Source organism: Lichenostomus cassidix, chromosome 5 (assembly GCF_008360975.1).
Source record: "Lichenostomus cassidix isolate B80296 chromosome 5, HeHo_3.0, whole genome shotgun sequence".
Classification (NCBI taxonomy): domain Eukaryota; kingdom Metazoa; phylum Chordata; class Aves; order Passeriformes; family Meliphagidae; genus Lichenostomus; species Lichenostomus cassidix.
The window spans coordinates 12,290,731-12,315,862 of NC_139486.1; the positions used below are offsets into that span (position 1 = coordinate 12,290,731).

The 25,132-nt window shown below is 44.1% G+C and overlaps 1 protein-coding gene across 5 annotated transcripts in view; it reads left to right on the forward strand.

Annotated features, from left to right (window-relative positions):
- BCL11B (BCL11 transcription factor B) overlaps positions 1–25,132 on the forward strand; it is a 92,170-nt gene that overhangs the window by 13,465 nt on the left and 53,573 nt on the right. For 3 of the 5 annotated variants that reach the window (XM_085061420.1, XM_085061418.1, XM_085061423.1), the window contains exon 2: positions 1,098–1,466. In XM_085061420.1, the coding sequence (XP_084917546.1) occupies positions 1,098–1,466 (369 nt within the window). The remainder of the gene's footprint in view (positions 1–1,097; positions 1,467–25,132) is intronic. The other 2 variants (XM_085061422.1, XM_085061419.1) reach the window with 1 other exon arrangement.

Here is a 25,132-nt window from a genome sequence, read left to right on the forward strand (position 1 = left end):
CTTAGGCAAAAGTCAGTGGAAATTTTGCCTGAGTAAAGTCCAAGGTTTGTATGATTTGGCAGTTACATGGCAGAACAAGAGAAAACAAACCAAAAAACATGTTTTGCCCAGAAATGGATTGTGATCCACAATTATTTTGTAGTGTAAAAATTATCTTCTAAATATCCATTAGAAACATGTTGGGTTTTATTGATTGTGAAATGAGAAGTTATGTATTTCCTAGAAACTGATTCAGGTCACTAAGAAATCCTTTCCCAGTCTTTGGGGGTATAGGTAGGAAATTCAACAGGTCTGCGGACAAGATTTAAACAAAAAAACCTTTTATTAGTCTATATAGCAATGGCAGGGTTATTTGGCATTGGAAAAATAGAGTGGAACATTTCAGGCTCAGCCAATATTCCAGTATGTTAAATAAGTGCCTCACTCCCTTTCCCACTGTACACACTTTTGAAACCCCTTAACTGCTCATGAGACCATATCCTGCTTATGTTAGCCTTGCAAATAGTTAGTTGTAATCTCTTCTAATGGGTGGTCATTTAATCTTGCCAGTAACTCTGTAATGGGACAAGGTGGTACTAATTTTGTATGTCACAGGGAGCTTGGTCCTGCTGGTTTGGTGTATAAAATCTTTCCCCCTCTCTCTGAAAAAGAAGGAAAGACTTGGGTGCATAAGCTTTGCTGGATGGGGCCTTGGCCAGATGGCTGGGAGACGCGGTGGGAATGAGAAGGTGGGATAAAAAGAGAGGAACTATTTCAGAATGTGACTTGGGGCTCGAACGCTTGCAAAATGGCTCTTTGCTGATATCCTTGCAGTGCTGGCAGCAGTGGGAAGGAGCTGTCAAGAAAGCTATGCCAGGTCAGCCTTTCCATTTTGTTTCAGGCAGGCTTGGTTGCAAAATATATTGAAATCATTCTGGGAGAGCGGAAAAGCTGAAAAATAAAAGAAAGATCTAATCAAGCTTGGCTTCTTTGAGGGGGGGGTGGTGGGAGGCTGGGCCTCTGGTGATGCATCCTTCAGAGTCTGTGAACACTCAAAGCAATCTCTTTCTCTTCTCCCCTCATCCCTTTCCTCCCTTTTTCTCCTTGTCCATGCAAAGCAGAGGCTGACCATGTGGAACCGGCACTGGCCGACGAGGATGAGAGCCTGGCAATAGCAGACCCAGGTGGCATCAGCATCGCCGCAGGCGGGACAGACCCCGACTTGTTAACCTGTGGACAGTGTCAGATGAACTTCCCGCTGGGAGACATCTTGGTTTTTATAGAGCACAAGAGAAAACAGTGCAATGGCACTGGTGGTGTCTGCTATGAAAAGAGCATGGATAAGAGCAGCCCTCCCCCCTCCTCACGCGCCGAGCTCAGGAAAGTGTCAGAGCCAGTGGAAATCGGGATCCAAGTCACACCCGATGAAGAAGACCGTCTTCTCACGCCTACAAAAGGAATTTGCCCCAAGCAGGAGAACATTGCAGGTACAGCACGTTTTACACTCAATCAACTTGCCTAGGTAATCTTTTAACTAGAGTCCTCTAGAAAGTGCCACGAAACAGGCTTCAGCAACATGTCTTTATAGGAGCTATCCATCTGGAGGATCCTCATGGCTATGCGGGGCTGTCCATCCCCTGTTTAATCCAGAGTAGCTGTCTGTGCAGGGCCAGCTGCTGGAGAAAGGAGCCTCTCAGGCCCCCAGGGGAGCCAAGGGGCAGCCTGTACATCTGGGAAAAAGCAGAGAGTTGGGGGCAGAAAACATTTCAGGAGCATCATTAATAAGGTAGCAGTGGTGGAGGGATAGGGGACTTTGGTGAGATGCTCAGTTCAGTCCTGTTCCAGATACCGTTTGTCACATGCAGACTCACTGGGAAGGACCACATCCTGACCCTAGTGAAGTCAGTGGAAAAATCCTCTTCACACTGACTGTTGGTGGGAAGAAGATTTTGTTGTGAGGACTAAAGCAGAGGTTCAGTAAGTGCTTCCATTTTCTTTCCCTGGGTAGACGTCAGCTTCCTGGCCTAGGCTGCTGCCTATGCCTCCTGCCCTGGGTCTCCTTAGATGGCTTGGATTGGGTGGGAAACACCTCCATTCTCATGCACACCCCAAATGGACCTTCTGAATGAGGATACAAGAGCACAGGCTGGCCTGGGTGAGCAAATGGCAGGCATTTCTTTTTCTAAAACTCTCGTACATGGTGTAGTTAACATTCATTCAGTGGACCTCCCCTGCTCAGAGGTGGGCAGGCAGGTGATGATTATCCACCTGGGTGAGAGGATATGCAGTGGTTCCTGCAGAGTGCCTGGCATGGGTCTGCTTCCATCATGCAGGGTGTTTCTCCCCTCTGCAGTGGTGAAAGGATGACTCTCCTCCCTGCTAGTGAGTGGGGGTTTTATGTTACACAGCAGGATCTCCCCTCAAACGGGCCTTTTTTGTTCAAACCGACTGCGTCCCATACAGAACACCAGTGGCAATTTGTCTTTGCTGCCACTATCTCGATTTCTCTAGGAATTGTCCTGTGGGATTAGATCTGACAATCCAGGATCCTGCCTGTAGTAGAGATGCTCCCATGAGGGGATCCCCAGAAGACTGGTGAGAGGCTCCTCTCTTTACAATTGAAGCTTAAGAGATTTCTGCTTTTAGTGTTGGAGGTCTCTGAGTCAGTCCCCAGCATCTCTGACAGGCTTGGGATCACATAAATGAGGGTGTGGGCTTTAAAATGCCACAGGCTTCGGACTTCCTGTCTATTAGGACAGGGCATAGGACGCCCATTGACTACACTGTTTTCTCCTAGCAATCTTTTTTGGGGTGCAGCCACCACCTTGACCTGGGGCAGCTGGTAGCTTTGGGGGCATGAGGTGTGGCAGGACTGTGCTGTAGCACTGTAAGCAAACCTACCGTAAGACCTGACCCCATCCTTTCCTCATGCTCTTTCAGCTTTCCTCATCCTTTTGCAGCTCTGAATGCATTTCTTGGGAGAGATGACTAGGTCATGGTGTAGCAGATTTGAGGGCTAGATTTCCTTTCCATTTGGTAGGAGCAGAAGAGAAGTATTCAGGACCTTCCCCTCAATAGTGCTGACGGCTGCCTGAGTGGTGCTGAGCACTCCCAATAGCTGTTGATGTCCTGCAATGGCGCTCAGCCCCTTGCAGAGGGTGTGCTGTGCTTAGTAAGGTTGGCTTAGGAGAGCTCTGCTGCAGTCGCAGTCCAGAGCTCATCTCTTACTAATCTCTGCCCAAATTCAATCCACAGTACCTCTGTGGCTATTCCCAGAGCAGAGGGTGCTGTCCCATCCCAGCTTCTGGGGGTCAGCAACAACATAACCAAAGCTTTTGCCATGCAGAAAATCTGCTGGGGTAGGAGGGAGAGCAGGAGATGTTCACATGTGGGAAAGGCATAAAAAAAAAAATTGAAAAGCCAATCTGGAGCACCTAATCTCTTTCAGACTAAACTGAATATCAAATGAAAAATATGTAGGAAAGATTTTGAATTGAGAAAAATAAAAGGGTTTATCATTTGATTGGCATTTTCTCAGCAGTGCGTGGAGATAGGGACATCCACTAAACAGTGCCGTAATAATGCTTTCTCAATTAGGAGCCCAGCTCTGAGATAAAAAGGTGCAGTGTCCTTCCATATTTTTTTAATAGCAGCGGATAGTTTTCAATAGTAGGATAAAAGCCTCACATTACAGCCATGGAGGGTAGCCATGAAAAACCCACAGAAGTCATTCACTGGAAAGGCTTTAGTGGGATATACCAAACCCCTTATTTATATTTCAATAGAAAGGCTTTCTGCATTAGCCAAGAAAATCAGAATCTGCATTTAACATTAAAGGTATTTCCCAGTGAGCGGCTGTAGAGCATTGTTGTTAGATTTGTTAAAAAAAGAGACTAAATACGATTTCATAAAAGGGAAACTTAATCTCTAAGGCAGCTTTCTCCTACCCTGCCACCCCCTCCCTTTATTTTTTTATTTTTTTTGTAATAATGCAACAGCCTACAGTATTTTTACTTTATATGTGACGAAAGATATTCTTAGCCTTTCTGTACTGCGACAGGAAGAATGAATTTCTTTATTCCACCAAGAAATATGTAAAATAATCCCTTAGAAGTATGGGGAGATATGTTTGTTCAAAGCATTTAAAATGTTATTTTAATCAAAGGCACAAAACACTCTACATGCTGTGTCAGCTAAAGGAGACCATTACATTTTAACAGCAAATCATGTTCTTTTTCCCCCTCCTAGCCAGCCCCCCCTTTGAAACTAACTTTTTTTATTAAATAAAAAGGCGAAAAAGATTAAAGAATAAAAAAAAAAACTTCAGTGGCTCAAATGTATAAAGTAATTTAATATGGTGGAAGCATTAATTATTTTAGCTTAATTGAATTCTGAGGACTGCAGTAGTTGCATTTTTGTAGACAAGCTCTGTTTATTATTTCTTTGTGTAGATTAACAGTAAAGGAAACATAGATAACTTTCAGTTATTTATTGTAAAATAAATGTGTCAATTCATGTGTAAAGCAAGCTGTTCAAAGATAATTGGGTCTTTATATTTGAAGAGGAAGACCAGAAATCACCCACTCGCCACTCCGGCTCCCTGAAATATGCTGGCACCACTGCTGTCCTCAAAGAGGCTTCAGCTCCTCTCCTTGATCTTGTGTTATTTTTGTAGACCTTCTTATTTGGTCAGAATGATTTGTACAGCCTTCTGTGGTGTGACTAAGCCACCAACCCTTACAGCTTCCCATGGCTGAATGCTCTGAGGGTACGTCAAGTGCTGATCTTGGCTCTGCCATTGCACCTCTCGTAGCTCGGGGTGTGAGGATTTTGGGATGCAGAACTGTGCTGAGTGTTCATCCTGGTACAGGCTGCTCCTGAGCTCTTTCCTCCTCTGTTTCTTTTTGTCTTTTTTTTTTTACTTTCTTGGTAGCTCTTCTTGCCCCGGTCACTGAATGCCTCTTGACCACACAACAGACCTTGTGCCACATTGAGGGAGGCTTTGAGACAGAATTCAGGAGTCCATGAGAATTTCTATGTATGCAACACAAATCTCCAACTGACATTTCCATATTTCAGTGGAGACAAAAGCAACTTTGTCTCTGCCATCAGCTTTTAAAGATCTTCTGATAATGAAATCTGTCATCTTGCTCTGACTGGTAACTTGCAAATCCAAGTTTTTGAAGGTGTTTTCATTTAGTTACCACTGTCCGTGAGATGTGTGGTAGCATGTTAGCTGGCACCAGGAGGATGTGACTTGCTCAGGAGCAGTCTGCCCTGTGAAGTTATTTTTTTCTGTTTTCAAATTGGCTAACCTGTTTGAAAATCAGTTCTGCCTCTTCTACAGAGGGTGTGATAGTATCAAAGAGATGTACCAGATTGTCGCACAGCAAAACATAGCCAGGCCAATGAGTTGGCGAGGAGTTATCGGTCACTGTTTCTTTTACTTTACTGCTGGCAGGCATTTTGGAAAAAAAGAGACTGCTGTTGTATTTTATACCTCTTTTTATCTTTCATAGTTATCAGATCTTGGGCATAACCAGGTGACCTCTCCTGGCTGAAGAATGACCTAGGACGGTGCTCCCACTGTCGTTTGACTGATGGTATCTCATCTCCTCCCCATGGTGGTCTGTTTGTTATCAGGACTCTCTGAAACTACCCAGGTTAAAGAAAAAGTACCAGTCAGCTTGATTTTAATGCTGGGTGGTTTCACAAAACCCCAGCAGAGAGGAGGGAGCCTCTGTGGGGCAAGCAGCACTTGGACTAGGCCTTCTCCAGGTTCACTGGCAGGTCTGCACCTTCAGACCAGCAGACCATCATAAATATAACTCCAGCAGCAGCAGCAGCAGCAGAGGTTCATTAAGATGGTGAGCTAATTTTTACAAAGATAGTGCTAGGAAAGGGGAGGGGGTTGATTGGAATTTCTCATTCATCCTGTCCCAGCTACCAGTGCTGGGCTCCATACATTGTACTAGATGTACATCATGAAAAAAGGCTCCCTGTCAGAAGCAGGATTTAACTGCAACCCCTGCTCCATGAATGTTCATTTCAGGCTTTTGAATGCTAAAACTGCCAGTGAGAGAAACTAAATAACTCGCATGTGCTGGAAGCCAGAGATAAACACCGCTGCAGGTTGCCATGAAATGGGCTATTAGATATATTTAGAATTGTTATTTTTCTCCAAATTAAGATTAGTTAAATCCATGTGTGTTGTGTGAGTGATTGTTAACTCAATGGCATGGATTATCCTTTTTTCAAATCATGACAGCTAATTATTATTGCTGTCTACCCTGAGACATTCACTTACAATGTACCATTATGGACCCGTGCACCCATATTAACTGCAGGACTCAGACAGCCATCGTGATGCCTTCACACGTGAGGGGAGGGAAACGCCAGATGAAACAGCCCAAGTACTGTGACAGCAACGTCAGGCAGGTTGGGAAGAGGTGCTCTGAAGCTGAGCTGGCATGGGGCATGGTGTCCATCCCCTTCCCAAGGCTGTCATGGCACCAGGTGCTGCTGCCAGCACCTCCCTGGGGTAATGGGTCTTGCAGGAGTGACTTGTAAAAGCGAGGCCAGGAGAAAACAGTGTGTGAAGAAAAAGAGGCTTCTAGAAGTGTGTGGTAACAGTGCCTGAGAAACTCAGCTGCAGTCCTTTTCGTGAGGCTTTTCCAGGCTTGTTTCTGCCCTCGAATCTGCTAGGGTTTTCCTGAGTGCAGAGGAGTTACCTGGACACCTCCTCCTATTCCTTTGCTGCTTCACCAGGTATTTAGCAACACGGTTTGCTAATTGGTGCTGCTGAGCAGTAAGGGGAGGACACATGACACAAGGAAGGTGTCAACTGACAGTGCCCTGAGAGTGGGTTAATGAGCAAGCTTCCTGCCCCTGGGATTTTGCTGAGGTCCTTACTGGGGTGTGGAGAGAAAAACAAGCCAGGTGATCTCACCCAGGGCGCTGCTTGCACCCAGGGCTGGGGTGGGGGGTTATGCTTGGGGAGTTTGGCTCTCCTCTAGGGACAGGGCACCCCACAGCCCACAGGAGCAGCCCACAGAGGCAGCTGCCCTCCCAGGTTTGCTTCAAGCATGACCAAAGGCTGCTGAAATTCTAATGGCTTAATATTTTAAGCTGGTGGAGGCCAGCATGGGGGTTTCCAAGGAATATGACTGGCCCTGTGGGGGATCCTGAGAGAGGGCAGTGTGGAGGGTGCTTGTCAGTATGCCATCCCCAGGGCTGCAGCCGCAGGGCCGCGGTTGCCGTGTCTCTCACCAAGGCAGCAGCACAGACCCTGCTAATCCCAGCAAGAGTTAAAGGTGAGAAACCTGCCAGTTACAAAACCCTTCCTTCCCCTTGCCTGAACTCCACCACACCCTGGGGCCCCACTCAGCACCCTCTCCTCAGACCCAGCCCAAGGCCACCAACCACCCTGTCTTTCTCCCCACTGCCACCTCAGCCGTGTCCTGCCTGGGGACTGAGGCACCAAGGCTTCCTGGCATCTGCTAGTAAAGAGTGAAACTAATCACGCCGAGTTTTAAAAGCAGATTAAAAAAACCGCTGAGGATATTATGCCCTCAATTCTCCCTGCCAGTCTTAGCTTTTAGTTTTGTTTCTCTCACCATCCTGTTTTTCAAAGTTATCTTCCATGCCCTGTATGTGGTTAGCAGGATTCCCCCAAGGCTGGAGGAGTGATGGGGGTCCAGTTTACCCTACTCTGCCCCAGTTTCACCTGGGGTAACTCCCCTGCAACCAGCAGGGCCATGCCGGACTGATTGGGTGACACAAGCAGGGACCTGTCCCTGAGTGCGCGGTGTGCCAAACTGAGAAACAGGAGCTTGCTGCTGTTATTTTCTCCCTCTCTAATCTTTCCTAGTTATAGTCATCTTCAGTTTTATGAGTGACAATGCTGGGTAAAACCTTTTCGACAGAAGTGCCATTTTGCAGGCTGATGAGAGGGGATTTAAGAAGGTCATTCAGTACACATGGCCAGAGTCTTCTTGCTCTGGGGTGAATGCATGTGAGGAGTCACTCTTTAAGAGCAAAACTTGCTTGTTTGTACCATGTTGGTACTGCTGTTAGCCTCTTTTAATCCAATGGAAGAACTCTGGACTCACTCAGAGTTAGAACCCACTAAAAATGCCACCCAACAAAGTGGCTTTTTGCCTTTATTTGGTTCCTTTTGTGAAACTGCTTGGGCCACGCATCCAGAAACTGTATGCATATCTGGTTATTATTACCCTGGAAGGATTGGTAGATTTTTATAGGCAACAGTAACGGTGAATGGTGAAAAGGCACTGTTCAGCCAGTCATTACTCATTTTTCTTGACGACTTTGTGAGCAACTGTTTAAGAGCAAAGTAAAAGCAGCGCCCAAACATCTTGTGGACTGCTTTGGCATTTCTGTGGATGCAACTACTAGCAATATACTTGTGCTTGGTGAAGTGTTGACTGCAAAAAAGGATTTTGTATGTGTTTGCGTGGGAATTTTGTATTGGGATGTAGCTAAAGGTGTGTGGAAAAGCTGGGTGTGTGGAAGTACTATTAAAGAAAAAGCTGTCTCTAACGGTGTTCCTCTCCAACAGTTGATAAATACATAAAGGCACAGAAATGGTTCCTTTGCTTGAGCAGGACAGAAGTGTTGCTATAGCATGAGGTTGCCACCCTTCATGTGTTTTCCATAGATTGTTTTTCTTTTTCAGCCGGTGTTTGAACTGTGCTGCCTATACACACAGTGACCAAATCGGCTGTGACATAAAGGTTGAACCTTTCTAGGTTTTTTCTGAGATTGGAACATTTTTCTATCATAACTGGAGAAAAAAAACCCTAAAACTGTGAAGTAATCATACTTTTTGTACAAGAAAGGCTTGGATTTCTATGTCATGTCACATAACTTCAAAGGGCATAGATTTGGGGCTGACTTTCAGCACTGGCTTCGGTGGCCGAGTGGGAAGATGGGAGCCCAGAGGGTAAGAAATAGAAGAGAGAGGCCAGGTATAGAAATGAAACCGTGTTTCTCAGCAGAAAACCCTGGAAGCCAGGAGAAACGGGTAACACTTGTCTTGGGAGATGCGTGCGCTCTCTCCAATGAGAGCATCCTTTTCAGCATGGTTCCTTTTCCCCATTCCCTCCCACCCTCCAAATGGTAACTGGTGGGCTGTGCAGTAGAAATGTTATTTAAAAAAAAAAAAAAAAAAAAGAAAAAAAAAAGAAAGAAGAAAAACTGGGTGGGTGGGGTATCTAGGGATTTGGTGTCTAAGCTCAGGAGTTAAGCCGGAAATCCCAGAGATGTAATGAAAACAAAACGGACTTTTCACTCGCGCTGTGGCATTCTGGCAGTGAGAACGCTTTCGTGAGCCAATGTTTTCATTGTAGGTTTTCTCGAGAGAAGTAGTGGAAATGAATCGTTAACCCCTTAACAGGAATGAATGTGGTTGCTGCAGTGAGGAGAGCCGTCTTGGCTCCTAGATGCTGTGTTGCAGAGCTCGGGGGTGTGTGTATGTTTGTGTGTAGTGGGGAAGGTGGGGTAGATACCTCTTGTAAGGAGTTTAATAATGTTAATGGCAGATGTGAAGTGGTTACTTAGTGGTTGTTGTTTTTTTCTCTTTGCGTGTACGCCTTTGCAGCAAGATTCGAGTGTGATCAGCACAAACCACTGTTAAGCCAAACAGCTCTTAAACTCGTTCCTTCTTCTGGCATTTGGTAGCATATTTCTGGAGCGAGAAAAGGGGGACACTGCTCACTGGGCCCTCGGTAGAGCCATAAAAACTGCAGATGGAAAAGACCTACCAAGTAGCAGATCCCAGTTTTCTTGGAAAGTGGAAGTACAGGATACGTGTCTGTAGCAGGCATGCTACGTATATAGCTTTAAATGTCCAGCAGTCTTGGATGGTGTTCAGCTTTACAGGAGTCAGCCCCTTCTTTAAAATTAAGGGAGTTTGGGGAGGAAGAGAGCTGGGAGTGATTAATCTAATTTACCTTAACAGCCACTTTTGGTGAAAAGATTTTGTATCCCTGTCCTCCATGCTCTGATTAGGCTGTGTCTTATTTCACTATTTTATTTCACCTTTTGATCACTGCTGGCACTTACCCTATTTCTCTCTCCATTCTCTCATTAGGGTATTTTATCTGCATGTATTCTTGCAAGCAGTACAGAGCATGAGCCCCTCTGCTCTAGCTAAAGAGCATCTCATCTACCCTTTAGCATCTCGGAAGAGCAATTAAAATCATTATAGACCTTCTTCCAGCTGCCCTAGATCCTCTGGTCCAGCCCGTGCATGCAGGTTGTGGGACTCTCGGTGCTGTGCAGACTTTGGATGTAATTGCATAGCTGCTGCAAAGGGCTGTGTCTCTGCAGCTGACCTTGCTCAGCGCATCTGGCCTCTGAATAGATGTTTGCCTTCTTTCTTCCCACTTTGACAGCTTCCCCCCTCTGCACTCCAGCCCCTCACTCTGCTCCAGCCCACTCCTTGTCTGCTCATGCTGGGAAAGCACGGTGGCGGCAAGGTATTTGTGGCTGAAACTGCCTTGGCAGTGAGTAGATGTTGAGCAGAGTCTCGGTTCTGCTGCACACCTCTGTTTGAAGAGGGGAAAAATAAAAAAGGAAAGAGATGCTGTTGAATAAATGATGCGTCTACATGTTTTTTATACCACACTCCTTTTGTAATGGTCATTTAAACAAGGTGGAGTGGTGGGGGAGGAGAGAACGAGATGAGACTGCAGACAGGGATTAAACAGCCCTCTTCCTCTTTTAAGACATTTATTATTTTCAGAGTCAAACCTGTAGTCAGCTAATGTAACCGTAAAAGTCTCCTTTGAATTATTGCCGAGGTGCTCTGAAGTCTTCTATTAGAGCTGATGTACTTGCGTACAGGCAAAATCCAGATTTGAATTTAGCACCTACCTGTTTTATTTTCTTTATTAAACCAGCTCCTGGGTAATTTTTGCTTTCAAGACCCACTTTTTGTTTCCCGTTTTCTAGACTGCCCTATTACTAGCTCATAAAAAGAGTTAGAAACTGAAGGGAAGTTTCCTGAGCAAGAAGGAATTTTTTTTCTTTTGTTTTTTTTTTCTTCCCCCTCTGCCTTGGCCTGGAGCCAACCTGTCTTTCAACAAGTAGAGAGCCATTCCAAGTTGAAATTTATAGAGCAGAGTCCAGGTTCAAGGGCTGAAGCCCGCCAACAGCTCCAGCCTCTTTGTTACTGATTAATTCTGCAAGCGGTTCAGCTGGTTTGCTCACTTCTGCCCGCTCTTCACAGCACTGCAGCGCTTCCGAGCCGGCTGTCGCTGCTTCCCCCACCCCTGCTTTTCAGCAGGGCTTTATCCCTCATTGTATAGCATCCCCCCCAAATGTATTTTAACCCCGTGCAGTTCAAGCCGCGTTGAGTTGACTTTACAGTAAAAATTACAAAATATCCTTTCCCTCTTTCCCTCTTTCCTCCGCTTTTTTTCCCTCCTCCTTTTCTACTTTTCTATTTTTTTTCCCCCCTACAGCTGATTTTAAGTGTCTGGAGCTTCCCATTTCACTTCAGCTCATAACGATTGCTTCTTGGCTTTGGTTGGAACCCAAGTTCCCAGGTTTTAATTAGTTTACTCAAATGCACACAGTGGAGCAAAATAGTCTCTTTCAGTTTTACCTGCAAAGGATGTTTCCTGTCTTAGCGAGGGGGTTTTTCTCGTGGAGGGATTTGAAAGGCAGAAGTTTTCAAGTGGTCTCAATATGGGGCCCCACAAGAGTGAGTGTGGGAGGTGAGGGGGAGAAAGAGCAGGAAGAGAAAAAGAGAGAGAAAAAAAAAAAAAACCCAAACAAAAACCCAAACCAAAATAGATTTTGGGAAAGTACCTTGAAATGAGGATGGTCCCAATCCTGCAAGAAACTGGATGTCAAAGCACAACCTTATTGACGTCAATGGGGGTTTTGCCATTGGCTTGGGCGCAGGCCGGATTCCATCCTTAGCCTGCACCGAGCTGTAGGTACGCCAACGGTCCTGCAGTCAGCGGGATTACTGATGTGCAGAAAGTTAAGCATGTCTGTAAGCGTTGGCAGGATTAAGATCTGAGCTGGTATTTTCAGACCAAGTGAAATGCATGTGGGAGTTTTTTAAAGAAGAAAGTGCATGGGAGTTTTGAAAAAGGGAGAATATAGCCGAGCCTGCCATTTTTAAGTGCCTTGGGGAAAAACCTGGGTTGCTATTAAAAATATTGGAGGACTAATGTGTTACTAATTGTGACACAATTAACTTCTTAAAAGTATTTGATTGTGAGTCCCAAGAAAATAAAAAGATGGAGATGAACAACTAGAAATTCAGGCCTGTGTTTCAGTTAAAACATTTCTTTTCTATTAACTAGAAATAAAAGCAAGCCTAGAGGTTCACTTTACCATGCATCTTGGTTACTTTGTTCCTCGAAGTCTACTTTTTAGTGGGTTATTTAAAGAATTAAAAAAACAAAAACAAGGAAAAGAAGCTCAAACCCAGTAGCTGTCTGAGACCCCTGTATGTGGCTTTACCACACAGCTCTTAAATTCTTGTTTAAACATTTCTCAAGAGCTGTTTCTCGGGAAATAAAAATGTGTGCTGTTTGTCTCTAGCAGATTAAAAGTTTACCTTTAATGTGACAGCTTCTCAAATCTAGTGTCGGAAACATGCCTCTATTTTATGGTATTATGAAACAGGTCTGGAGCTGAAACAACATATTTAAGTAAGAGAGAACGAGATAGAATTTGTGGGTTTCTTTCTTTAATGGTTTATAACCAGAAACCTTTTCTCTGTCTGTCTCTGAAACTTTTGTGCATACAAGTGGCCAGCACATGCAAACCACACTTTGAAATGTAACAGTTAACCTTAAAAAATATTAAGTTCAGCAAAACGGCACTTTTTTTAAATTTTTTTTTTTAATCTACAGGCAGCTCTTTGTAATGATCTGGCAGAGGAATCTAAAGTTGGTTGGGTTTTTTTTCTCCAAAACATTCGTAATTTCAGCAGCAGAAAACTGAAGCACACCCGAGCTCTGAGAAGGCTCTTTCACATCTGCCTCCGCCTGTGTGCCGATTCCCTGGGGTCCCATTTATAACAATCTAACAAGATAGAATCTGCCTTTGAGTATCAGTAAATATGGCTAAAGATCACAAAACTGTACTCATAATTGTTCAAGACTAAAAGGCAGAATATAGTGTTTGATTAATGTTTATGGTACAGAGCCTTTTTGCAAGAAAGAAGTTAAAACAGTAAGCCCCAAAACTCCCAAAAAAAACCCCATGAGCCCCCACTCCAGCTCCCAGACTCCCCTGGAGGATGTTATCCTCACTGTGCCAAGCTCATCATTTAGGATGATGCACATTATTTTTGATTTTGAAGCCGATTGAGGATACCTGATTGAAGCTGTTTCTCCAAAGGGATGCACAAGATGGTTTTCTGTCAGCAGTGCTAATACACAGGAGCAAAAGACATCTTTGCTGGCCAACAGAAGCACCCATCCCTTCAGGGGGCTTTTGACAGTGCATTGTCTTGGACTGGCCTCATCCTTACCATGTCTGCTCTGCGGGTAAGGAAAAACACCCTCAATCCTCAGCGCTCCCTGTCTGACATCCATTAGAAACATTTCTGCAGGGGGAGGTCATGGGTGCAGTGGTGGTTAGAGACCCCTAGCAAAGGCACCTGCTTGTTTTGGAAGGACTGATGAGCTGGATTGTGAAGTCTGTGGGCTGGGGCCTTGAGGCTGATTGGGCTGGGTTTTTTTCCGGGCAGCCAGCAGCTTGCAGCAGGCGTTAACCCGGGTGGGGCAATTCACTGGTTTTCCTCACTCCCTCTGCGGGAAGCTTGGGAACTGCTATTGTTTTCACTGTTGGGAGACTTCCCTGCTATCTGGAAAGGTTTACTTCAAGAGATAGTGAGTGGAGAACACAATACAGATGGATCTGTTTCTCTTTCATTAGCTCTTTAAAGACGCTTGTTTCAATGTGTTTTATTTGCTTTTCAAATGGTAAATGCCAGTGTTTCAAGTATCACTGCTTAAAAAAAAAGAAAAAAAAAATAGATCTTTGAAAGTGCTCAGGCCAGGACTCTGTTAAAATGCTGGTCTAGAAGTGGCAAAGATGACTCTGGAAATGCACAAAATGACGATGTGGAGAAAAGTCAGTGCCAGTCTGCATTCAGGGCTAGTCCCTGATAGAGGCTCTTGCCAGGTCAGAGGCCAGAGCAGGTCCTGGAAGGAGCCAGTGGTGGGGCTGGGTGCTGGCCAGGGTACCTGGGGGATGTGCTGAGAGAGTGGTTGTGACTTCTGCAGTGAAAACCCCATGGTTTAGGGAATGGGGTAAGGGTACAGAGAGAAAACCTGGAAGGGCAGATGTGTGCATGCTCCAGTGGAGTTTGTTTCTCACTGAGGAAGCTGTGGCCTTGAGGGCGAGACAGTAACTGGGGTGTGCAGAGAACTGTGCTAGCAGAAATACCACCCCAGCGTGCCATGACGGGAGAGCCCTGGCACTTCTAGAATCACGCTTAAATACTTCTACTTCCCACCCTCCAGTCCCTACACTTCTCCCAGCCCTGGCTGTGTGATAACAGTACAGAGCAGCGCCCAAACTCTGTCCCCTGTGACCCTTCTGTAGGACAGGTTGGCATGGCTTGATGGGTGAAGCGCAGGAGACCATCAGCCCTTCCTCACACCCTGCAGCCCCAGCTCTGTTCCCGAGAGTGGAACAAGTCCAGGAATTTTTAGTGCTAGTTGCTGTTGGTTTTAACTCTCCCATCTCTTTGCCAGCACCAGCTTTAAGACGCCCACAGGAGATATGCACTCTCATTTCTCAGATGAGGCAGAAAAGATGTGAATGGGTTTATTTTCCAAAGTGCCCAGCTGCATCCGGCAGGGACTTGGGGCTGCCTGCAGTGCTCAGCACCCTTCTGGATGAGGCCACAGGTGCTACTGTCCAAAATGCCAGCGGGGAGCAGGGAGGGCAGCAGGGCTGTGGCTGGGAGAGCTGCCCTCTGGTTCCCTGCTCACAGCCCTACCCGTTTGTGTGTGTGTGGATATTTTTGAGCAAGCCCTAATCCCTTTGAGTCTCTGTGCTTTTAGCATGCTCCCCCCATCACCAAACTCCTCGGCAAAAAGTTGGGTTAAATAAAAATGAAATCGCAGGCCAGGCACTGGGGAAGGCAGTGGTGTCTGCACCGATTGGTGAGGATGGATGCAGGATGGGAAGCTTCATGCCACTTCCTGGAGCCCCGGCAGCATTGCCACTGTGGGCACAGTGCCAGGAGATGGCCTCTCCCGCAGAAATGAAGGATCTGAGGAAATTTCACTTGCGAACACGTGCTAGAGCCTTTTCCTGTGTGGGCAGCCGTGAGCCCCGGAGCTGGCTGGCTCAGGTGAGACCGTGTCTGAGGTTGGCTGGGCTGGGACATGGCTGGTGCCCTCACCTCCACTGTGGGTATCAGCTACAAGAGGAGCTGGGACTCCTCTGTGCTCCATCACTGCAAACGGGTGCTGAGGAAGAGGAGGAGGAGGCAGGGGGAAAAGTGGAGGGGGGTGGGGAGGGGAAAAGAGAAAAGATCTGTGACAAAATCATGCGACACCCACGTAAATATTGTTTGTATGGATTGGGTCCTTCATCTTTTGTTAGCAGCAGCTTGTTAATTAACAGCAGATTAGTGCTGCTTTCTTCTGACACATGAATATATTTTGGGCTAGAAAATACTTGTACTCCATAAAACTGTGTGACTGAACAATTCAGAAAGTACCAGCGGAGCGCCGTAATGGATTCCCTTTTCATCCCCTCCCCCCTACCTCCTCCTCCTCCTCCTGCTCTAAATGCAAGCAGATTTCTGCAGTCTAGTGCAGAAGAGACATGTTAAACACAGCTAAATAAATCATGTTTACTCTTGGCGTTCTTGGTAGTGAAAAATCTGTTGGCTGTTTTTACTTCCTTATTTCTCAGCATTTGCTTCCTACCTGTTTTTGAGCCTGTGCCCAGAAATAGTAGTTTTGTCAAACGAGTGGATTATGCCAACCAGCAGTTCCCTCTGCCAAGGAAGCTGCTGGATTGCAAAACCCGGTGACTTCTTTCTTAGAGTGACACTGAGATTCCCACTCTTACTCCCCCCACTCCCCATTAGAATATAAAATAAAAGTATTAAATCTGCAGAAGGAGAAAATGTAACCGGATCCTGGCAGTTAAGAGCCCAGATTAAGGAAAGTTGAACTTCTGTTCCAGAAGCTCTCCTTTAAGCTGTTTGTGGAGGTGAAAGTGCTGGAGATAGCAATAATAGGAACCAGACATTTTTCCTTTCCCGTTATCCTTCCATGTCCCATTCCCCCCCACAAATGGGAGTGGGTTTACTTTCAAAGTTTTTCTGTTTTTTTTTTTTTTCCCCTTCCCTCTACAGGGAGCGTTACAGCTGGGAAGGAGAGGCAACTAACCCTTTATTTAACCAAATTGGCTCTGCTGTTGCAGGCAGAGGGTGAACTCTGGTTTTTGGTCTGAATTCTGCTCCTGACCCTGCATTCTTGGGTGGCCCTATAAACCTCCTGCTTGAGTTAGGGGCTGAGCGTCCTTTGCAAGATAGGGTAAAATGCGCAGTGCCTGTGTGTGTATATATATATATAGATACACATATATATTTGTTATAACAAATATATATAGTGTGGCACATTTGCTGTCATCAGCAGAGTTGTGTTGAGTGTAGCCTAAAAGATAAATAACTCAATTTTCACAGAATCCTGGGTATTAAGTGCTCCTCTTTGACCCCAGGTGGCAACTTTTTAGCCTGGACCCATCTTCCTCACTGCTGTTATCCCAGATGTCAGTGATCCCAGATGTGACTGTAACATGGATTATGAGCCTGGTGGACTCACCCTGTTTAGTTTTAAAATTAGAAAAAAGATCCTTTTTCCCATCAGAGCTTTGCATGTATTTACTCTTTGATCACATTGGAAGGGCCTTATCCTGTCTCCAGAGAAGCTTTAGTTCTGCTTTCAGTGGTAACAGGGATCTGGCCCGTGCTGAATATTAGCATTTTAATGGCTTGCTTAAAACCCCATTGCTGGTACACTCACAGGGCTCCCGGCAGGAGAAGAGTCCAGCTCTGGGGTTTTGCAAAGTGATGTTGCAGGCTGCAATGCCTGCTGAAAGAGAGGAGCGGGGATGGCCCATTTGTCATAGATTATTAGCATTGTCAATAATAACATGTCTACAGAAGCCAAATTAATTCCTTCTTCCACTTAATACTAAGTCAAAGAAATGCCAGATCAGTTTCAGAACAGGGGAAAAAAATAAACAGAATCAAAGTTTGTATGTTATGATCCCTCTGAATTTCTGGTGGGAATACTCTGTGATAGAAATGATATTTCCATAGAGGCACTGGCTGCCAGTTTGCTTAATTACATTAAATAGTGGTATAAACCTCTGCAGAACATAAACCTCTGTTACAGCCAGTCATTAGAATATTGAATCATAAGGAATAATGATACCAGTGCTAACGGGATACAACAATCTTTATTGTATTAGCGATTGAAGTGTTATTTAAAAAATAAGGTTTGTTGTAGCGGTTTAGGTGTGCATGCATATTTTCTCTGATCACCTATTAAGAGACTGAAGACTGGATTTGAATTTATTACAGGCAAATAAAGGGCTTGCTTTGAGGAGGAACTACTAGATCGCTGTTTATGATTTTACAATTTGATTTCACTTGTCCTTAAGGAAGGTTCATAATGCTTACTACAGAAATACCATCTACATCTATAAAATTAGGGTGAAAAGGATGACTTTGTTGAAACTAATTACAGGCTATTTCAGTTATTCAGTTGGTGACATTTTAGAGATTTTGCTCGTAATGCAGGAGGTTATTGAAAGATTTGGTTAGACTGTGATATACAGCAATAAGCCGTCATTTGAGTATATTGACATTTTCATCAGAAACAAAACAGAAGTCTGCTCACCTTTATTTTACTGGGGTGATAGGTATGAATTTAATATTGCTTTCTCATCCTAACCATGAATTTTTGAAGGAATTCTCTTGCCTCACCTTGTTTGTACAGTATCTCTGTTTTTTTATAATTTTGTTTTTTTTTTTTTAATACACTTTCCTGGGTAAGTGTATTCAGCTTCCATTTCAAGCAGACTTGATAATAAAAAGCCTTTTTGTGTCTTACACTTTTATGCTATGGAGGAAGATGCTATTCTTTACAAATAATGGGTAAATCGAGAGTTACAGGGAAATCTGGTCCAGAAAATATATACCTCAGAAAAAAATTCTTTATGTAAAATGGTTCTTGGTTTCTTTTCCTTTGCTCTTAGTTTTGTGTCAGAGTGAAAGGATTAAAGAGTTCTTACTATGCTGCATTTGTGTTTTACCTCTCCTGGTGCAGGGTTCAGTTATCCTGTCTAATTAGTGCTTCTGACTGGCCAGATTCTGTTTGGATCCAACTCTTTGGGTAAAACTTCATTGTTCTATTTAGCAGGAGGATTGGGCACAAGTTTCCAGCATGCTTCCTTATGCAAATGAAACACCGGTTCACTATTTCCTTTTTTTGATTTACATTATAGTCTGAACTAAATTCCTGGTTGCTGGTTTATTTATCTGCTTTCTTTCATTATTTAAAAGCTAGTTAATTTTCTAGCCCCTTTTCCATTCAGAGAGCATTATTTGCTTAGTTGTGCTGGTGTCCAGTGAATTGAAGACTGAAACTTTAGATCCTCAGTGTTCTTCTCATTTGGTGGGTTGTTTTACCATCTCCAGGTGATTGCTCTGCTTGTTTAATTTGACAGATTCAGTTATCAGACTTGCATCCACTCGTACACACATAACTGGAGTGGTTTTCCCCTGAGAGGTCCAAAACTCAAAGGGAACTCTCATTTAAAAAAAATCCCTGCTGCTCCCTCCCCAGTCACTGACACTGCTTTGCTTTTTCAAGTTTGCTTGGTGTAAGTGAATTGCTCTGCTAGGTGTGAATGTGCTCCATGCACAAGGAAAAATTTCAAAATTGTGTGCCTGTTAATGCCCCTCCCTTCCCCCCCTTGTTTTAAAGTTATATTACTTTAAGTCTGATGTATGCATTCACAGTAGGCAGGTAGACTATTTTTCACATTGAAATTCAGCACTTACAAAGTGTCTACACTTACATTGCTTTTGGCAAGGGGTGAGCCAAAAAAACAGAAGCTGTGATTCTCTCCCAAAGCTAATTGTTTCTGTATATTAAGTTTGTCCATCTGTGCTGTGCAGGGACACGACATCACCTGATGGTTCCCCTTCGCATTTCCAGCAGTGAAGCAGTTAACAGTGCTGCTGCTTAATATAGTGCTGTTACAGAGTCTTTTTAGTTTCCAGGACATTTAACTAAATCAGGTGGATGTCATTAGCCGATTTTCACAGATGGGGAGACTGAGGCACAGAGGGGCAGAGTGACTTCATCTGCTTCTTTTTCCCCAAGTTCCCTCCCATTCCAGGAATTGTTTTCTCAGCCAAACAGCTGAAGAGCTGCTAAAGCCTCATTTTGCCTAATTCCACCAAGTTTAAAAAAATTATTATTTTTTATTGTGCGAGATAGGGACAAAATTTAAAACTACTTGTAGAAGGCAAACTTCAGAGCTAGGCAGAGATACTTACCCAAGCAGCAAATCCTGCTGTTCTCTTTTCCAGAGGCCATATTCAGCTTGAGGATATACGTTTGCAGTGCAGCATCTGCCAAGTGTGTGAGTGGGTCTCAGTTCTGAATGGCCAAGTCAGGGAAGTCCACTGGAGCTAATGACTCCTGGTTATCTGTGGCTCTTCCCTGGCCACGTCAATTCCTTCATTTTAACCTCTTGACCACAAGTCAAGCCCTCTGGTTATTTGTTGTGGGATTTCTTGCTCTAGCTGCCTGTGCATATTATTTTGCCCTTTGGAAGCATCTCTTTCCATCCACTGAGTTCCTTTATTAATTTCAGGGCCTGTTAAATTACTGCAATTGTCTGTTGGGGTAGTTATATGTTTCAATTACTTCAGAAATATTTCCTGGTAGATAGAAATATTCATGATATAATCAGGACTATAATTTTTAGTCCCCACAAGGATTTTTACAACCACTGAAACTCCCCAGGACTTAATTACAAGAGTTGGGGAAAAAACTTGGGAAAATTGATGAACTGTTTATTGTCTACCCTTTATGCCTTTTGGAAAAGAAAAAAAAAAACCCTCCACAAATCAGAGTGATTATTCTTGTTTGTTAGCTTATTGTGGTAGCTTCTGGACATTGCAACTCAGATCAGGCCACCCTTGTGTCAGACACTGCGTCCCCAGAGTGAGATCTGGGCTCTGCTTAAAAGTGTGTTGGGGCTGAACAGACCAGGCAGGCAGGCAGTGGGAAGGGGAAAGCTGACCTCCAGGAGAGAACATGCCATAGCCTGGGTGGCTCATGCCCTGGGATGTGCACCCCCTTCCCAGACCAGTGGTCTGCAAGACCACCCTCCTGAGATGAGGAAGCTCCCTGGTTTCCTGTGTTATATTTTTAGCACATCTGTTGATATGCCGTATTTACTTATGCCTTATGAAATTTTTAGGCTAAATCCTGCTCTGTTTTCCCTTGCTCTTGCTCCCAGTTACTCTCATTGCAAAGGGATATGGTCCTCCTGGGGCAAAGGTTTGTGTTGGTGGGGTGGGCAGAGGGCACAATATGGGGAAGAGATGAAGGCAGCCTTGGGTAAGCGGGAGTCCTTTTTCTTGTGTGTTAATTGGGGTGAGCCAAGATGTTTCAGTTTTTCTGTTTTCATGTTCATAGCACAGACAAGGGGTGAGAGCAAGTTTAGATGAGCATCAGGCAGGAGGGAGGTACAGGTGGTCCTGCAGGAGTCCTTGTGGGGACCTGGCTCATAGGGATGCTGCCAGTGCTGCCATGTGGCACCTGGATACCCCTGGGGCCACCCACCCTAGCCCCTGAGTGGGGCCAGCGACAACCCACACTCCCATTTTCTAAAAGAGGGGTTTTGGCACTGCAGAAACAGTCCTGCAGGCATGGTGTGGGCTACTTCTGTGAATTCACATGGTCTCAAGGTGAGTAAAATTCTCCACAGCTTGCCCTTGGTGTCCAAGCCTCCAAAATGCCATATGCAAATATGTGGATGACATAATACATGGATTTTTACACAGTGAGAGGAATTGCATGCTCTTTAGATATATTAGGATATTTATTAACCACACGGGGTGTTCCAAACTCAGTTTATTTATCTTTGTAAAGTACTTCCAGATCTTTGCGTGGAAGGCACTAGAGAAATGAAAAGATTATTATTATTATTGTTATTATTGTTGTTGTTATTATTATTACAGCATCTAACTACTGACAGGCAACCACAGCTGCATGCTCAATTCAAGCCACTTAAATTTAGGGGCTGATTTTTACAATATGGACTCTTAATGCTTTTCCCCATTGACTCCATATGCAGAAATGTGTGTTCACCTGCCCTGCAGAAGTATCATTATTCTCCAGAAATATGTAAATGGGGTTCTTTTAAAGAAAGAATGAAAATATGGCATAAATATTAAGTATTCACATTTGTATGGTAGAATTCAATGGTCGTTTAAGAAGGGCTTCAAAGCAACTAACTGTAGGAGCTGGTACTTGCTCCTCTGTCATTAAAGAAGAAAATGCACTGATTAAAATAAAGCCAAGGAATCTTGTAGACAAAGGATAACATTTACGGTGTTCAGGGGTCTGACACGAGCTACAAACAGCCCAGGAAATGGAGATCTGGGTTTCACAGTCAAGCGTTTTAATCAGTACGGTTGTGCACAGCCACTGCCGCGTGTGTGTTATGTAATATCACACTTCACCCGCCCACACGCACCTAGAGACAACAGACATCTTCGAAAGGTCTTGGCATTATTCAGAGCAAAGACTCCCAGCAATACCCCGGCATGGTGTTTAACCTTATCTTTACTTACGTTTAGGCATTTCTTTTTTTTTTTTTCTCTCTCCTTATTTTCCTTTTTTTTTTTTTTCTGTTCTTTTCTGTGGTACATCAGTAGTGAGTATTTTTGTATCTCCAAAAATGGAGCAGATATAGGGGGAAAAATCCCATTAGCTGCATAATGTGTTTTCATTACAACTTTGAAGGTTCTGATCGTGGCCATTTTTTTGCATTTTGTAACATTGTCCTCATGCTATAATTGTTATTGTTTAATTTTAAGTATAGCTTAAATTTTACATTCTGAAGACACCGGTTAATTATTAAATGGTATCTAGCCTATGCTTTCTTTAGATTTTTGAACAAGAAATAATTAACCAGAGTTTTTAAAGGTCTGCAGAAAAGGCAAACAGGCCTGTGAAACCCCAGGATCTAATAACAAAAAGGTGAGTTGGTTTTCCAGTGCCCTAAGAGTTTGAAGATATCCTTACTCTGGCTTTTGAGTAACAGAAAGAGCTCAACCACATTTCATTCTGGTATAATGTAGCCCTGAAGTTAACTGTTTTTCAAAGAAAGACAAAAAAAATGAGCTGGCTGCTAATTAGATGTATTTTAACTGCAAAGTCATTTTAGCAGCTAATATTGTTACTATGTGCTTCAGTGTGAATCCTTAGTGAAGCTATTAAACTGTGAGAGCCTGAACTTATCAGACATTTTATAATGTGACTGAATTTTTGTATCCTTGTTCAGAAATCTGTGGGGAGTGGAGAACCTTTCTGGCTCAGACATGGAAAACACATTTTTTACCAACTGATTACCAGGGTGGGCAGCTGAGACCTCCTTGCACCCTCCTTTTCAGTTTTTTTCTTGCTTTCTTTACCCTGGCAATAATACTTCGTCTTTCTGTTGCACTCCCTCCTCTCCCAGACAGGAGTCAAGCCCTGCAGTGTGCCCTTTATCCAAGGAAAGGGATTTAACAGCAGGGACTGGTCTTGGTTATTTCAGGATACTTACGACTCCTGCCTGTCGTATACAACAAGTTGGCGGCTCTCAGTAGCCAGTAGGGTCTCAGCATCAGGCAGGTTCCTGCTTTTGAAAAGCAATAGCCCACAGCAGACAGTGGACTTAGCCATCATTTTCCTATCGGTTTCTCACCCGGGATTCTTACTTTGTAATTGCTGGGTTGGGTTTCTCAGGGTTTGGATATTTCCCCCCATCTTATTGCATCGGTTGATTTTATTCTCCTTTGCACTCTAAAACAAAGTGACTGATACAATATGCAAACTGATGAAAAAGAAGGTGATTTTTCCCCCCTTTATTTGCTCAGATTTGAATTAGGTTATCTGCCTATCTTGTTTATGAAATTTTGTGCTGTCTTTTCTGCACAGACTGTGACTCCCAAATCTTCCACAGCTCCATTTCCATATTCCTGCGTGCTTGTTCTTTGTTAATCACTTGGCAAGCGCTTATTTGAATATTAAAAATTTCTTTAATCATCAAAGGCAGGAGCACAGCTTCATGAATATTCATATTTTTTCCCTCCTCAGACTGGATTCTAGTTCATTACCCTGCAGTAAAGCCAAACAGTCATCAATCGCGCTCATTACAGCCGCTGGCGTTTTGATTGGCTGCCTGCTGCTGGTAGCCCGCGTCCCCCATCCTCCCGCTCTCTTCCATGAGCTGTCGTGTACCTGCCAACAACAACAACAAAAAAAAATATATCAACAATGCAAGAATAAATTTCTCCGGTTGAAAAACAACTTTGCAAACTTGTCAAGCAGTCCTCATCACTTTTTTTTTTTTTTGGTTTTACACCAAAAATTTAAAAAAAAATTAGAAGGGAGAAACTTGAGCTTTAGAGATGAATATTTGTCAAGAGAGTTGACGTAAGTTTCATTTGCATAATGACTTTGTACTTCTGCATTAATAAAATTTGCATATGAAGCCATGTTAATTACTCCTGATCATGCTTTTTGCATTCATGCATAGTAATTTTCTCCGACTTGTGAGAATTAATGTCTTGGCATGGGGGGAGGAAGGGGGGGAGTTGGGGTACTGTCAAATTTCTGTGCCAGTGCCCCTCACTCACACTCTTTCTCCTCCTTGCTCACCACGTCGCTGTTCTTGATCTATGACTCATTTATGCATTATCATTCAAAATTCTTGGGAGAAAGAAATGTATCAATTCAAAGGGAATCCTTGTCTGCCAAAATGAAAAAATCCCTGAGCAAAATACAACAAGAAATCCCTTCTCTGCCCTCCTTCTTCTCCACCCGGTACAACTTTTCCCTTTCCAGCTTGAGCAAAGTTTTAGTCTAAGCATCATAACTGGTGTGAGGAAACTGCTCCTGAGCTGCTGTGAGTGTGCTGGAGGGTGAGGTGAAGGCTGGTGTGCAGGTGTGTCTGGCTGAGAGCTGGACTGTGGGTGTGAGTGTGTACAGGACTCTGTCTGCCCATACCATGGAGTCGTTCTGCCTTTCCTGGAGGGTGCTGTGTGTGTTTGCCCCTCACAGGGTGTTCAGGCATTGCTCTGTGTGTCTCTGCATGTCTCTGTGTTTCTCTGTGTGTGTACTCGTGTCTGCTTGTGTGTATCTTCTTACCAGCCCTGTTGGTGTCTGTGTAAAGAGACATGGCAGAAATACAATACCATCAGGTGGGAACAGTCCACATGAGAGGGTGTCATACAGATAAGACAACTTGTTTTAGGAAAAGCTTGGAAAAAATGTTGGAGAGATTAGTGGATAGATTTGTCTATAATTTTTGGAAGTGCCTGCTCAAACCTGCTGCAATGGTTCATGTAAATCCCATCTCAAAACATCTGCAGTATTTTCCCTGAACATGATGGGCACAGGGCAGGGATGAGGCTTCAGCCTGCACTCCAAATTTTTAGCTGTGCACTGTTTGAACAGATGTTTTTCTTTTTATTGGAAGAGGATTTTTTAATAATGGAGCGAGCTTTATTCTCTAACCAGCTATTGATTGGATTTTCTGTCATCAGACAGGCACAGAGTAACACATAGAAGTACTTGGTTTGTGCCCTGTTAAAAGGCTCACACGTCTCGTGTTTGTGCACCTGCCTGTCTTCCTGTACACAGATACACACCCAGGCACCCACCCAGCCAAGCACACAGCACCCCTGGGACACACCAGCTATGTGAGGCTGCAGTTATATGTGACATGAGATGTAAAGCCAGAGCTCTTAATTTAAGGTTGCTTCCCCTGATCTAAGCCGTGCTGAGATGGGACATTGTGAATGCCACTTTGGCTCCATCTTTGTGTTTTGCTCAGG